The 16,506-nt window shown below is 35.8% G+C and overlaps 1 protein-coding gene across 1 annotated transcript; it reads right to left on the reverse strand.

The window, feature by feature from the left end:
• Positions 1-7,463: 7,463 nt before the first annotated feature.
• LOC129879978 (uncharacterized) lies at positions 7,464-15,296 on the reverse strand. Its single transcript, XM_055953742.1, has 7 exons — positions 14,808-15,296; positions 12,666-13,132; positions 11,112-11,295; positions 10,770-10,994; positions 10,522-10,638; positions 8,804-9,037; positions 7,464-7,965 (listed from the first exon to the last, which is right to left on the reverse strand). Exons 1-7 carry the CDS (start codon positions 14,886-14,888, stop codon positions 7,756-7,758), a joined length of 1,518 nt encoding a protein of 505 aa, XP_055809717.1. The 5' UTR covers positions 14,889-15,296; the 3' UTR covers positions 7,464-7,755.
• Positions 15,297-16,506: the final 1,210 nt, after the last annotated feature.

Raw genomic sequence — 16,506 nt, forward strand, 5'->3', positions numbered from 1 at the left:
TTACGAAGGAAAATATTTTAAAAAATTATTGCTAATTTTTTTCATATTTATTTGGTTAAATTCTTGAAAAACATTATTTTCAAAAACAAAAACAAACAAGTGCCTTCAAAAAAAAATATGTTTTATTAATTGAAAAAAGAGAGTGCATCGCTATGCGTAGGATTCGAAAAAGAATCCGACTATAAAGATTCATTGTACACAGTCTTATCTTGTATTTTTGCCGGAGGTTGTTTTTCCAAGATCTTCTAATCACAGGACAACAACTTTATCAATTACTCAAAAGCTATTAGTGACGATTTCACGTTAATTATGTTATTCCATTCTCCACTACATCTCATCTTCACCTCCATCTCGGTGTTCTGAGCCCCGCCGCAGCAAATCCCTACCACCACCACATGTATCTCCCTATACAACTGCTTTTAGAATTATATTATTGTCTTACTTATCGAACTCAAACTCACTTATTTCAAAAAAAAAAAAAAACAAATAGCACCTCTAATGTGATATTTTGCATCGCGATTTAAATTTAATTATACCTCAATATAAATCTTTTAAAATTAAAAAAAAAAAAGTACACAACGTTGTTCAGTACAGATGCTTTTGTTTTGTTGTGAGTATTTCATTATGATTATTATTATTATTGTGTGTAGGGAAAGGTTTCTTATGTTTGCAGTATTTTTCAGAGACTATATAAATATAATATTGCAGGCTTTTCTTGAAAATTGTTTCTTACGTGTTATAATAGTTTTTACTGTATGTAAAACTGCAAGTGTAAGTCCGTAAAATTACCAATAATAGATACTATGACAAAATTACACGTTGAGAAAGTAAATTTGGAAAATTCATTATTTTCTTTTTTTTACTAACAAACAAAAAGTAGGCTTTTTTTCTACTATATGGTAAAAAATAAAAATAAAAAGTGATTGCCATTTTATGCTAAAAAAACAAAAGTGTATCACTTTTGCCATTTTATGCTAAAAAAACAAATGTGTATCACTTTATTCTTACTTACTATTTTTCCCAATTAGAAAAAATGGGTGAATATAATACGTAATTTATAAGAAAAATAAACTAGTAAAGAGCTACAAACTTAATTTACTTTTTATGAGGTTAAAAACTTAGGTACATCGGTATTTATACTAAATTATATTCATCTAATATAGTTGAATTATAAATTAGAGTGAAAATATATAATCGACTATGATTTAGTGTTTTTTCTTGATGCATTCTCATCTGTTCACCTTTTTAAAAGATTATATTATAATATTAGTTATTTGAGACTATAAATGAGTAATGCAATATTTTGAATTATTTAAATTAAATATTACTTTATTACATTACATTTTTTTAATGCAGTTACTTAAATACTCATTCATGTAATTGAAATTTGTTAGATGACTAGTACCACTAGGTCTTTGGGAAGTCGTGTTTGTTTTAGTAGTATTAAATAATGTGTTGAAAAGTTTATAATTTATAATATAGACTCAGGAGCTAAGCTAAAAGCAAATATAGGAGTTTGGACAAAGTCAATATCTTTAATTTAAATTTTATATTTTTATTATACAATTTACAAATCAAATTGGAAACTCAGTTATTAACATCTATTGTTATTATTCTAGAATTTAGACAATCTTATTAGTTTCTCATAATTTCATTCCTCTATTCTTCTTTACTCAAATACTAAACATAATACACTTAATACAAATCTCAAACTTATAATCTAGAATACAAATCTCATAATTTTTCAAAAATTTCTTCATTTTCAAATCTCAAACGCGAAATATGTTCATTATTCCTCCAAACTGTGGGAGTTGGAGAATTAAATAAGGGATCCCATTAAATAAAGAATAGGGTGTGTAATAAATAAAAGTGGGGTTTTTGCTTGTAAGCAAGTTGGATAATAAGTACTGACATATAATGCCTTTTTCTGGATTGTGAATCTTTTCCGTACTTTGGCTTTATCCTGTCTTTATTTTTCCATCTATCTATCACATGACCTCTTCAATTTTCTTCCTACTATTCACTTCTTTTATATTATTGAGAAAAATGTCAATAAAATATGTTTTTTTTGTTTTTTCTCCACTTATGATACAAGAAAATAGTTAAAGAAAATGATAAGAGTATGATATATTGATAGTTGAGTTAATTATAGAATGTGTTACTTTGAGCAAAGAGTTTTTCTAAAACTGTGTTTCTATCTTTATGAGATAAAAGAAATCTTTATGAGATAAAGGATAATATCCTCCTCAGATTGTGTGATCATATGAGATTATATTGGGCGTGAGCCATTTTTCTATCAAGGTCAAGGAGTCAACTGAGCATTTTAATGATGAGATTGAATCAGAATTTACGCGGTCCGTTATGAATAGATTGGAGGTGTGGATCACAAGTCACACATAAGTCGTCGGGTCGCATGAAAGAAGAACATCCAACATAAAGATGCACACTTCATCATGTGAAATATGTTAGATGAATATGATTTGATCGTAATGCTTATTCGAAGACATGACAGGTTGAAAGAGCTTTCAAACATCAAAAATATAATAAAGAAATTATGATAAGAACACTTTTCTTTTACTGAGTCATACGCGATGTCAAATAAATTTTGATGGTTCTACGAATAAAATAAAATAAAAACCAATGTAATTTTTGTTAATGAATGTGTCCTTATCCAACAACAACAACAACAACAACAACAACAACCCAGTGAAATCCCACATCGTGGGGTCTGAGGAGGGTAAAGTGTACGCAGACCTGACTCCTACCAATGTAGGACGGCTGTTTCCGAAAGACCCTCGGCTCAATAGAAGCATAGGAAAAAAAGGTCAGACAAGAATATTAATAGTAGGAGAGTAGATAACGGAAGAGTTGCAAACAATAGTATAGTCAAAACATCAAAAAACAGTAGATATCGTCAAATAATAGCATAAATACCATAAATAACATAAGATAACATAACATACATAACATAAATAACATAAATCAGAGTACAAGAAATCATAGTGCGTTAATACGCCTACGGATAAGGGGGGATAATGCCACTATGTACTAGCCTTCTACCCTGATATGTGTCCTCCACACCCTCCTATCTAAGGTCATGTCCTCGGTAAGTCGTAAATGCGCCATGTCCTGTCTGATCACCTCTCCCCAATATTTCTTCGGCCTACCCCTACCTCTTCTGAAACCATTCATGGTCAACCTCTCACATCTCCGCACTGGTGCCTCTGGGACTCTCCTCTTCACATGCCCAAACCATCTCAGTCGCATTTCACGCATCTTGTCTTCCACCGGGGCCACTCCTACCTTGTCTCGAATAGCCTCATTTCTAATTCTGTCGCTCCTGGTATGCCCACACATCCATCTCAACATTCTCATCTCGGCAACTTTCATCTTTTGCACGTGTGAGACCTTAACTGGCCAACACTCCGCCCCATATAACATAGTTGGTCTAACCACCACTTTGTAGAACTTTTCCTTAAGTCTTGGTGGCACCTTCTTGTCACATAACACACCTGAGGCGAGCCTCCATTTCATCCATCCTGCCCCAATACGATGTGTGACATCCTCGTCGATCTCCCCGCTGCCTTGCATGATAGAACCAAGGTACTTAAAACTACTTCTCTTTTGGATGGCTTGATCCCCGAGCCTAACTTCCGCGCCAACCTCTTGAGAAGTCTCACTGAACTGGCACTTTAGGTACTCTATCTTGGTCCTACTCAACTTAAACCCTTTAGACTCCAAGGTGCGTCTCCAATCTTCCAGCTTAGCGTTAACTCCGCTATGAGTCTCATCGATGAGGACTATGTCGTCCGCAAAAAGCATACACCATGGCACCTCACCTTGAATTGGTCGCGTCAATACATCCATCACCAAGGCAAATAGAAATGGACTAAGAGCTGATCCTTGATGCAACCCCATCACAACTGGAAAGTGTTCTGAATCCCCTCCTACTGTCCTTACCCTGGTTTTGGCACCCTCGTACATGTCCTTGATCACCCTTATGTACGCTACAGGTACACCTTTAGCCTCCAAACATCTCCATAATATCTCTCGTGGGACTTTATCGTAAGCCTTTTCTAAGTCGATGAATACCATATGTAAGTCTCTCTTCCTCTCCCTATATTGCTCCATTAGTCTCCTCATAAGATGGATGGCTTCCGTAGTTGAGCATCCCGGCATAAAGCCGAACTGGTTCTCTGAAATAGACACACCTCTCCTCACCCTCATCTCCACCACTCTTTCCCACACTTTCATAGTATGGCTTAGAAGCTTGATACCTCTATAGTTGTCGCAACTCTGGCTATCCCCCTTGTTTTTGTATAGAGGGATCATGATGCTCGACCTCCATTCTATGGGCATCGTTGCCGTCGTAAAGATGACATTAAATAACCTAGTCAGCCATTCCAAACCTACCGAGCCCGCACTCTTCCAAAATTCTCCAAGGATCTCGTCAGGTCCGGTCGCTCTTCCCCAGCGCATCCTACGAACGGCATTTTTAACCTCATCGCCCGTAATACTCCTACAACCCCCAATATTGTGACTACTTCCTGTATGTTCCAAATCTCCCAACACAATTTCTCTGTCCCCTTTGTCATTCAAAAGTTTATGAAAGTATGACTGTCATCTTTGTTTGATAAGTGTCTCCTCTACCAATACTTTTCTGTGTTCGTCTTTAATGCACTTCACTTGATCCACATCGCGTGCCCTTCTCTCCCGGGCCCTGGCTAGCTTGAATAATTTCCTGTCCCCGCCTTTCTCTTCCAGTTCAGCATAAAGGCGTTCAAAAGCTATCGTTTTTGCCGTTGCAACCGACTTCGCCTCCTTCCTTGCTATCTTATAAAGTTCCTCATTCGTCCACTTCTCCACCTCATCCTTGCTCTCTATCAACTTAGCATACGCCACCTTCTTTGCTTCCACTTTCCCTTGTACTTCTCCATTCCACCACCAGTCCCCTCGATGTCGACTACGACTACCTGTCGAGACTCCTAACACTTCCCTTGCTACAACCATAATACAACTAGCTGTCTTATCCCACATACCGTTCGCATCCCCACTACTATCCCAGGCCTCCATATCCTTCAATTTCTCTCCCATCTCTAGGGCACTAACCGTTGTCAAACTCCCCCATCTGATCCTAGGTCGTTCTTCCCCGACCCTCCTCGTCCTCGTCATCTTGATCCCTAAATCCATCACTAAGAGCTTATGTCGGGTTGTAAGGTTGTCGATCGGGATGACCTTACGGTCTTTGCACAAACCTTTATCATCCTTCCTAAGGAGTAGAAAGTCTATCTGAGTTTTAGCCACTGAACTCCGGAAGGTTATCAAGTGGTCCTCCTTCTTTGGGAAACTCGAGTTGGCTATCACCAACCCGAAAGCTCTTGCGAAATCCAAAAGTGAGATTCCTCCTCCATTTCTGTCCCCGAAGCCAAAGCCCCCATGCACATCATAATACCCTCCTTGAATAGACCCTATGTGCCCATTGAAATCCCCTCCCACGATAAGCTTCTCAGTAGGTGGTATGCCTCCTACTAACTCATCCAAATCCTCCCAAAAGCGCCTCTTATCCTCCTCGCGTAAGCCCACTTGTGGCGCATAAGCACTAATAATGTTCAACGTGATCCCTTGAACGACCATTTTAATCGACATCATCCTATCATTGACTCTCCTAACCTCCACCACCTGATCCCTTAAATCACTGTCTATTAAAATGCCTACCCCATTCCTATACTTCGATTTACCAGAAAACCAAAGCTTATACCCGTCTACCTCTTTAGCTTTAGAGCCTACCCATTTTGTCTCCTGGACACAGGCTATATTAATCTTCCTCTTCTTTAGAATCTTAACCAGTTCTATGGATTTACCCGTTAACGTTCCAATATTCCAAGAACCTATTCTCAGTCTAGACGCTCCTTTAGCCCACTTACCCCTCCTTACCCTCGTCCCCGGCCATGAGCGAGAACATGACCCTAGTCTACCATCACTATCCAACGCCACGAAAATGCGTATGAACTAATAAATTATTCGGGGGTCTAAAGTCGACAAAATATAACTACAAGTATATGAACAAAGGATAGATATATAAAGATATAAAAACCGGAGGTACCAACTCCGGTAGAAATGAACATGGTTGCCGCCGGAAAATACTGTTCACGCCGGAATACTGTTCACGTCGGTGTTAGGAGTTGAGTTGTAGCAGTTGTTCGTTACAGGAAATACAGATTTGTACATCTGGAAAAAAAAAAAATCTTCGCCGGAAAAATTGAAGTTTCGCCGGAATTTGATATTTAGATCTAGATCTATACAGATCTTGAGGATCTTGAGTGCAAGGGCTGCTCTGAGAAGGTATGCCACTAAAATCGCAGGCCTTCTTCCAAAAGCCTCATAGTTGAAATCCCGCAAATTCAATAAAGCAGAATGCTCCTTATCCAAAATTACATTTTCATGATTCCTAGGTTGAATTCCAATGTGGTCCATATTTGATGGGAAGATCCAAGCAAGTTCACATATTCGGATAACAATTTTTATTTTTATTTTTCAAAGAAATATTTTAGTCGAGAAAATTAAGGGGGGTCAATTTTTCACTAATTTAATCCCCACAAGAATGCATATTTCTTTACAAAAAAAACAGTGAATCCAACAATTTTCTTGTCCTTATTGGTAATGCTCTGACAGTTATATAAAGGCCTAATTAAGATAGAACAAATTTTGAGGATTTGTTTATAACAACATGGCCATAGATTGGACAAAATTGTTTGATGTTTGTAACTATGGATTGGTCTTTTGTCATTGATTGATACAAACTGATATACTCTTTCTGTTCATTTTTACTTCTTCACTTTGAATTTTACACGCCTCTTAAAATCTTCTTTTACGACCACTTTCCTGTGCACGCAGACTTGGGTCTTCTTAACGTAAGTTATTGAACGACTCGGTATGGATGTCACGAATCTATTGGTATAGGCTTAGGCTTATTTTGTTTAAGTAGGCGTAATTCATTATGATTTTATACAAGTTTCAAAATTATTTAGATATGGTTCATTTTAAGGTTCCTACACTAATTTTTCACCATCACTCTATTCATTATCACCAAACAACAACTACCGGCTTCCACCACCAACCACAACCATTTTAGCCATCACTGAGTGACCACCACACATCTATCACGGCCAACGATTTAGAACCTGAGTCAATTGATAATTGGGAGCAACTTGAAAATGAATTACATTCCCGACTTATCGAACCGACATTGCCAATCAAGGAGCAAGCTCATCTCAAGATGAGAATCATGACTACCATCATTGCTAGCTTTAAGATTGTTCTTCATCAAACAAATAATTTCTACTACACCATACTAATTATGACTTTATCGAACTTATGGATATAATATTTACTTATTATTGTACCTAAATTTATATTTTTATTCACTTTTAAATAAGACAAACTATATATGAACATCCACAATGTTAAGAAAACAAATAGTTATGTGTATTCATATTCAAACATCTTAATCTTACCAGAAATCTTGTGTTTTCACTTTCAAATATCTTAATCTTAACAAAAACAAACAATACCTTAAATATAAACACAAATACAATTACCCAAAATGGGTTATGAAGTGTTCTCTTTCCCTTCCCTTTGAGATGGCAAATAGACCAGAATGGATTTTTACCTCTCTACAGACCTATTAACAAAATCAAAAACTAATACATGAAGAACAAGGATCTAAGACATGAATGTTCTAAAAGTGGGGGAAATTCAGACAGCAGTTTCTAGCGTTTGGCTGTCGAATCTGCTGGTCAATACTTGTGTTGCCCGTGAACTTCTGTGTTGTAATCGCTGGTGCAGCATCTCCGACATCTTGTTGAAAAACTCTGCATCCCATCTTTGTATTAACACAGGATCTTCGGCAAAACAGATATATATGGATGTAACCGCGCTTTCCACCACAACTGTAGCCAGTCCGACCTGAAAATCAATATCATATGTCATAAATAATAGCGAAGATTAAAAGCCATGGCACAAAAGGGTAAGCCACAAAGTTCTCCAATGACCATCTTTACTGAAAACAAGTGGTGATCTAAAAGGCAACTAACTTGGCAACTAGTAATAATCATTGTTTATTTTATAACTGATTGGGTCTATGGTGTCTCACGCATCTTGATTATCTCGTCGAATACTACATCCCCACCAACACAGGCACCAGTAACTCTCCTATCAAGGCATGAGCTGATGGAAAAAAATCACCTAGTTTTTGTCACTATTGGAATTAAACCTTGGTCTCTCATGATTTTCACCCACTTCATTAATCGTTAGGTCATACCATTGGTTGCTAGTCACATGTGCTGGACATGAGACTGACATTCTGATAATGTTGAATGCGTATGAACTTCTATAATCAAGAAAGAATAGGATCATTCATTGATCACATATCACAAGGTTCAGCCAAAGTTCCTAACATCAGGAAACGATAACAATGGAAATGAGGAATCAAGGAGCAGCCAGCTACCCCACCCACCCCCACCCCCCACACAGAAACGCAAGGCCACAACACAGAAAGAGAGGGAAAAATACAAAGGGGGAGAACAAACTGAATCATGGATTATAGCTCTCTGCATTGTCAATTGTCAATTGTCAATTTATACAGCTATTTTTAGTTTGAATGAATTTTTTTCCACATAAATACAAAACCACTGATTGATATGTGCACAAGGAGTTATTTTAGACGATTTGAAGAGAAAAAAGAGGTAGTCACTGTCAGACATTAAAAGTAATACGAGAGGTGTGGTTGCTGATGATAACTTACCAAGATCATTCCCACCAACATGGAAGTAGAACCGACCATCATCACTCTGTCAGGATGTTTGATCCTTGTCCAAACTCCTGCACAAGTTCCGGCTACCAGCCCACCCACAAGAGTTCCCATCAATATAACAGCACCTGAGCAATCATAGGCAATAAGTGCTTCAACCCCAGTTGATTGGAACAACTCCCATGCATCTCGTGCAGAGTGATTAAAGTTTTTACCATAAACAGCAATCTGCAAGGAGTAATTTGTGAAATCTGACGTCAAATTCACTAAGTGACATCTGCTTCTGGTGAATATTTTTAAAAAATTCACTACAACGCATAATTTCCTATATCTTATGGGCAGCAATGGACCAAAGTCGACAAGAATTACTACTCAAAAAGAAATAACTGATTAGTGCATGTGCCACTTTACATCACATATTTCCTTAAAATCCTTGTCTCACCCCTAAGCGGGACAAAGACTAAAGATTTAACTTATAAACCGTGTCACTCTCTAGCTACTCCAATGATTAACTACTATCCATGAATGCAATACTTACACACCTATATAACACATATTCAAAATTTCATCACTAACTTGTCATGTATTAAATTGAACACATGTAACTGCATCAAGCTAAAAAGAAGATTAATGAAGAGTCGGCACACATTTGGCATATACGCTGTCGATTTGAAAAATCCTAGAACAACCAAATACTATTACTCAATGAATGATTCTTTTATTAAGGCAGTATCAAAGTCAATTTGCGCACATCTCAACTAATACGGGGCCTGCTATAATCCACAGGTACAGGTGGTGGTCCTGATCCTCAAGAATAGAGCAGATGGGCTCATGATGAGTGTAGTCGCTAGGATGTGCACGTTGGATCTGCAAGTTTACCCCTGTGTCTCAACCACCCAGTCATCCGTTAGGAGATAACTCAAATGAATGATGTTACAATGAATACTACAGAAAAAAACAAAGCCAAGCTCACTGGAGGCATCAATATCAAAGAAGCTGCTACTTTCTACCCAATCGGAGACTATTGACCTCTATCAGTAAGAGAGGATTTCCACTCAAGTCTCTTTTAATAATATGAATAAAAGGAAAGTATCACTAGGTAATATATAGAGGAGAAGTAAGCAGTTTCGGAATTAAGATGGTATATCTGAATTCCCTTCGCTGGAAAATTAAGTTGTATGCTTTGAAATTATTTTCCAAGTATATATAGTAGATTTTAAATTCCTTGGCTTCTTCATGTGTTTACTTCTTTATATTTTGAATCCCCTTGAAATCCTGGCTCAGCCACCGGAAATGAGTGAATCTAAGTCTGTTAAAGTATATTGTTAACTAGATTGTCGTTATCTTCTTATTTTTAAATGTTATAATGAATCACAGAAAACTCTTTCTGGGAGGTGCCAAGGCGTTGAACTGCTACTCATTGTTGCTATGGAACTGCTACTTGTTTTAGTAAGTAGTGCCCGTGCAGGACTTCAGAGGGTACCAAAACTGGATACATGGATGCACAATCAAGGAGGAAAAGGGAGTACGTGAATCTGGAGTTTAGTTGTCTGGACAAGAGATATACTTGAATGGTGGTAGAAGTTGGAAGGTGAAAGTAACACCTTCATGAAAGTGCCCATTTGTAGGGAAAATTTTACAGATATATTGAAAAATCAACCACGACTTCAAGAATGGACAAAGATATGGCACTAAAAATATTAACAACCTACCTGGACATAAGCATATTTATTGAAGAAACGGACTAAGGTCTCAACCATATGAAAGAGGAAATCAACGCAGCAAAGCAAACACTCATTCTTGCCAATCTTTGATCTGACTCCTCTAATCTGCATTCCATGGAACCACTAATCAATCGTAACTGCTGATACGTGCAGTTACGCAATATGTAACGGAAAATCTTACTCTTCATGTGAGAAGTTAATATAATGGACAATTAGACAAGAACAGATTGACCAACCTTCCAACGTAATGTCCGGATGGCAGCTGTAAAAAGTGATCCATAGCAGATACTACCAAATGAGGTTGTAACAGCATAGCGTAAGGATTTCTTCAATGGTTTGGGAGGCATTGAGGTTGCTTGCCGACCACCATGAATGAGAACGAGAAACACCATGCCCGATACTATTACATGAATAATGTTGCACAGAACTGCACCAGTCCAAAACAAACTCACACAGAATACCTGCACAAAACACATGCAATTGACAGCTCATGTGCTTGGCAACATGACCAATATATACTTGATAGTGACTAAACCCTAAAACCAGAACAAATAAAGAGCAAAAACTTGCCAGCTCACCACAAGAAGCCACCAGCGACCACCATCACCGATACTAAGTGCTACAACACCAGCTACTCCAAAAGACCAAAGTACTAGCCATGAAACCATGACCAGCATGAATGCACATGAGACTCCCATAACTTCAGGAAGGCTGCACACCATCTTCACACTTCTTTGTAAAACCAACATGGTAAATGGAAGTCTGCGAAATTGGGAAAAAGAAATATTTTCACAAAACTGAAACTTATTCAGTTCCTTATTTGGTACTACATCTATAGTCCATATCAAGTGAATTGTTGGAGTAAGGCACACCCATTTTTTGTCCCATTTAATGTAAATTACCTTAAGGGAGATCACTACAATTTAGAAAACTAAAAGAACGTCATGGATGGGCAGTGATTAGTTGGCTTCTGTGGCTCCAGTGTGAAGAATGCTATATGGTTGTTTCATTCAATTCGTACCCCAGTGTACTCCTTTAAGCAGAGTGGTGTATACGCAGAGACTTACACCCTACCTTATAAAGGTAAGAGTCTGTTTTCAATTTTAAATTTTAAACTAATCGGCTAAATTGGCCATCCATAAAGTTAAAAAATGAAGTTGCAGATTCATTAGCATAAAGTTTTGAAGAGAATCAAATCCTTACTGTGCTGAAGAAGCAAACTAAAATGAGGTTAGCACTAACTAGAAATTTTTAGGGCCAATTTCATGGAGGGTCAATCAACTTTCAGTTTATAGTTCCAAAATTACTAAACTATATTTCGGTGATGAAAGTTACTCAACTTTACCAAAATGTCAAACAATAAAGCCATTCAACATATCCTAAGTATAACACTAAAAAACCATTAGGAAAAAACAACAACAACAACAGCAACAACATACCCAGTGAAATCCCACAGTGGGATTAGGAGGAAACAAACGAAACATTTTCTATCATACTTAGGCAAAGTTGAGTGACATTTGTGTTACAAAATATAGTTTAGTGACTTTTCTTTGGCACAATAAAGTAAAAGTTGAGAAACCATCTGTAAAACTACCCCAATTTATATATTCAGGGAGAGCAACCTCCTTTCAAATGGCAGGATGACTTTCTATCCTAAGAACTTCATGATTGCTGTATTAGTATAGACTTTGAACCCTGTTTTCATTTAAAATCAGGATGACAGGGAAGACTCCACATAGGATTTCTTTCAAATTAGCTAATCTGCTGATGCTCCAGCAGAAGACAGACATGTAAATTACAAATGGTAGATGGCCTTTAGAATTGATGACACGAGTATGCTATAGAGAAACTGTAGTTTTCTCTTTATAAAAGAGCAAATATTAGTAAAATTCTCACTTTATACAATCTCACAACAACACAACTTTCTCCAAGCTGGATTTTTAGAAAGGAAATTTGGGCAACGGGTTGCATATTCACTAAAAAAGAAAAACAAAATAATAGGCCAACAGATGCATAAAGATTAAGCATATTGTAAAAGAGAATTGAACTCAGGTAGAAACCAATAAAAACATAAAAGCAAGATTCTTTTCTGTTTGCTTATTTCAAAAAATCATGATTCTTTTCAGCTATACCTGTCTATGACTGATATTACGTACAAAAACTGCAATGCTGCACCAACAGCAAATGCAACACCCCAGAAAAATTGCTTCTGCCAGAAACACAGCACACTGATCACAGCAAGATATGTTGTCAAGATGTGAACCGAGAACTTCATCATGTTACTACCACTTGAACCAAGCAAAACTAACCAAGCCCATGCCAGAACTGTTCCTACTGCACCAGCTATGGCATACAAAGGCCAAAAGTCCTCAGTCAAACCAGGCTGATTCTCAAGGATCATCTTCGTGAACCTATCAATTTTGAGCCTATCCTTTTCCCTAAACCTGTTAAACCCCAATACTGCAAGTGCCACACCTATCAACACTAGATGCAGCATGAATACCCCCATCCAAAACACATCTCGCCAGTGCCGTGAAACTTGTGAAGTGAGTTGTCGAGATCTAATATCATCTCCACTCACACCATTCCCCACCATATTCTGCAGTCAAATAGATAAATAAATAATAATTAAAATCTGAAACAATGTCTGCATAGCACAAGTATGACTTGGTTGGTGCTCGGTACTCCCTGCCTGATTCCATTTTATATGGTGGTTCTTCATATGGTTTAAGATGCTAAATTCATTTTAGTAATATATAAGTGCTCGAAGAAGAAAATATAAAAGTAGGGTTTGAACATGAATTAGATAGAGAATCATCACATCAAACTGGAGAATCTGTTAGCCAAGAACCATAAGTTCTCTTTCCTTTCTTTTGTATGTTTGTTGCATAGTGAACCTACCTACTTGTATCGATAGTTGGTTGGATTTTTGGAAGGTTTAATGTAAAATGGCACAGAATTTTTCAAGGATAACATCAGCCTGGTACAACACAATTAATTGCTGTTGATTTATAACAAAAAACATTTCATATAAGTTTAATAGCTGAATAGATAAATGAATTTGAAATCTTGAAAATTATGAAAATTGTACAGGATGGGATGGTGTCAAACCTTTTGAAACATCCCAAAATGGAAAAGGAACTAGTACTGTATCCTAACGTATCGATCTAACTCAACTTCAGCAAACAAATCTTAAAAGAAAATCGTACCTCACACAAGAGAACTAAAAACACTGTTGAATTTCTACTTTAAAAACTTGCATCCTCTATCTATTTTCTTTAGAATTTGAGACACAAAATAAAAGCAACTCACTCACTGAATCGACACACAAACTAAAGAAACTTAATCCTAATGATCCAACACTCTAAAATATACGGCCAACTATGTAAACATACTACAAACAAAGCTACAAATTCATCACGTAATTTCACAAAATTTACACCAGGCATCATATGCACAATAATAAATTTTGATTGACAAAACAATTTAACACTCACAGAAAGCACAAAACAATGAATAATCAGTAGTAAAAGCTTGAGTACTTATGCACATACTAATCCTACTCCCGCCGTCCCAATTTATATATACTTCCTTTCTGAAATGTCCAAAATGATTGAGCCATTCCCTTTTTTTTTATAACTCCCACGACTTTCATGAACTTAAATTTACTTTTAACAATTCAAAATTTAAACTTTTGATGTGATGATTTCTCCATGAAAACTAATTTTACAAACACCATATCCTTCCACTTCCAGTAATTAACAAGTCAAATTAACATCTTATCCAGTCATCAACACCATCATATCCATGAGAATACATTCAGCATACAAATTCACTCTCACACTGCCTCTTACATCTACCCACTTAAAAATCATAAATTCGACTAAATCTAAACAATATAACACTTCAAATTTATCCAACACTCAAAATCCACAGCAAAAAATTCGAACTTTTTTCCGCAAATTCAACACATAATTCAGACAATTTAAATCAAAAGCACACTAGTAAAAATATCAATTAAACTATCACAACATTCACACAAATAAGCATAAAATTACTCTAATTAACAAAAAAAATTGTCTTTTTTTGACTAAACATACTATAAAATGTTGTAAATTCAACACAATTTACGTCACAAGCTCACCAGTAAAATTATCGATTAAACTACAACAAACCACAACATTCACACAAATAAGCATAAAATTACACTAATAAACAATCAACAGTTAATTAAAAAATTGGAAAAAAAAAAGAGCGAGTAGTGAAATGATTACCGGCGGCGGAGCAGCAGCGGAAGGGGAAGCGGAGCCGTCGTATGAGTAGGAAGAAAGGGAAGAAAACTGAGAATCACTCATGGAGAAAAATCGATGATCTGGGCGACTATAACAAGGAGAAAAAGTAACATTGATGATATAAATTCATCTTAGTTTATAAATAAAATTAGTTAATTGAGAATTAAAGAAGAAGAAGAAGAGGATAAGAGTCGATGGAAGTTAAATTTAGGGATGTTTTTCCTCTTTTTCTCCTACTGTTTTGGGGTTTATTAGAAATGGAACTGAAAGAAACTGATAGGTAACGGTTAACAAAAGGGGAAATATGACACTTTAGTATTTTTCATCTTCTTGATTAATGGTTTTGGATTTGAGTCTCTTGCTACGAATATTTTGAATCTCTTGATGCACAGCGTTGGATCCATTTTCAAGATTTTGGGTTTGAGTTTTCTAGTACGGATGGGTTAGAATTTTCTGCAGATTCAGAATTTTTAAGATTTTGAGTTTGAGTATCAGAATATTTTAATCTAAATATAATAAATATGTGATTTTTTAATTTGAATTTAAATTTAGTCGAATATTAATGCGAAAAAAAAATGGGAATATTTTTGCATTTTGGCAAAATGCCAGCATTTCTTCGTTGGATTTTTTTTTTTTAATTATTATTTTAGTGATTAAAATATTAAATCTAAATTATTGAAAAATTGAGTATGTTCATGTTCAAGCGCAACAATGCGCGTGCAGGTTTACAGCGCTAAAATTGCTGGGACCAAAGATTCTTTTTTTTTTTTGGTTTTTTTTTTCTTTCATCTTTTTCTTTTTGGTTTACTACTGTATATTTTATCATTTAAAAAAATAAGGGGGAAAAGGTGTCTTGTATTATTTGAAAATTTTCAATTTTCTCTTTCGTCAGACTATTTATACTCATGGATTGGGATATTGGGATTTGAAAAATAGAATGTTCGGAAACCTTATTTCTACTTTAAGCTTACTCATAAGCATTTATAACGATGCTATAATGCGTCTCTCTCGAGAATTTTAGTATCTCAATTGATTAACTATCTGGATTTTTGAAGTTCAATTTTTTACCGTGTGAGCTCTCCCCCAACCACCAATTTAACAAATAAAAAGTAAAATGTCTCTCTTCTACTTCTTTTTACCTCATCAGTAGGTGTTTGATAACTCTTTTGACACTCACATATTTTAGATATACATTCAAAAGTCTTATTTTAAGAGGTAAAATATTTTTTACCATTACAATGGTGAAATCAAGATTTTTAGGAAAGAGATTCAAAATATGAAAATATGAATATACAAATAAACAAAAAATATTCAACATAAATATATATAATATAATAATTTTTCCACAAAAAAAGTTCGGATGAAATTCTGCAAGTTTGGGTTTTGGTTTGGGGGATATACAACAAAAGGTGGATGAAATTGTTTTTTCTTTCTCCCTAATAAAGCCAATAGGATAGACAGACTGGATAGTAATCCTTTTTATAGTATATTTTTTGTTGCATATGGGTGGTTAGGGTTCATTTTCACAGGATAAGATATGATGAAACTTAATAAATATTTAAATACATCAAATAAAATATTTATATCAAAAGAATCAATTTGATTTTACAGTTAAAAAATTAAAGTAAGAATACTTACTAGCACTAAATATACTTTGGAGTTTGAAGAGTTGTTTTTCTGC

The sequence above is a fragment of the Solanum dulcamara genome, chromosome 2 (genome assembly GCF_947179165.1).
Source record: "Solanum dulcamara chromosome 2, daSolDulc1.2, whole genome shotgun sequence".
Classification (NCBI taxonomy): Eukaryota; Viridiplantae; Streptophyta; class Magnoliopsida; order Solanales; family Solanaceae; genus Solanum; species Solanum dulcamara.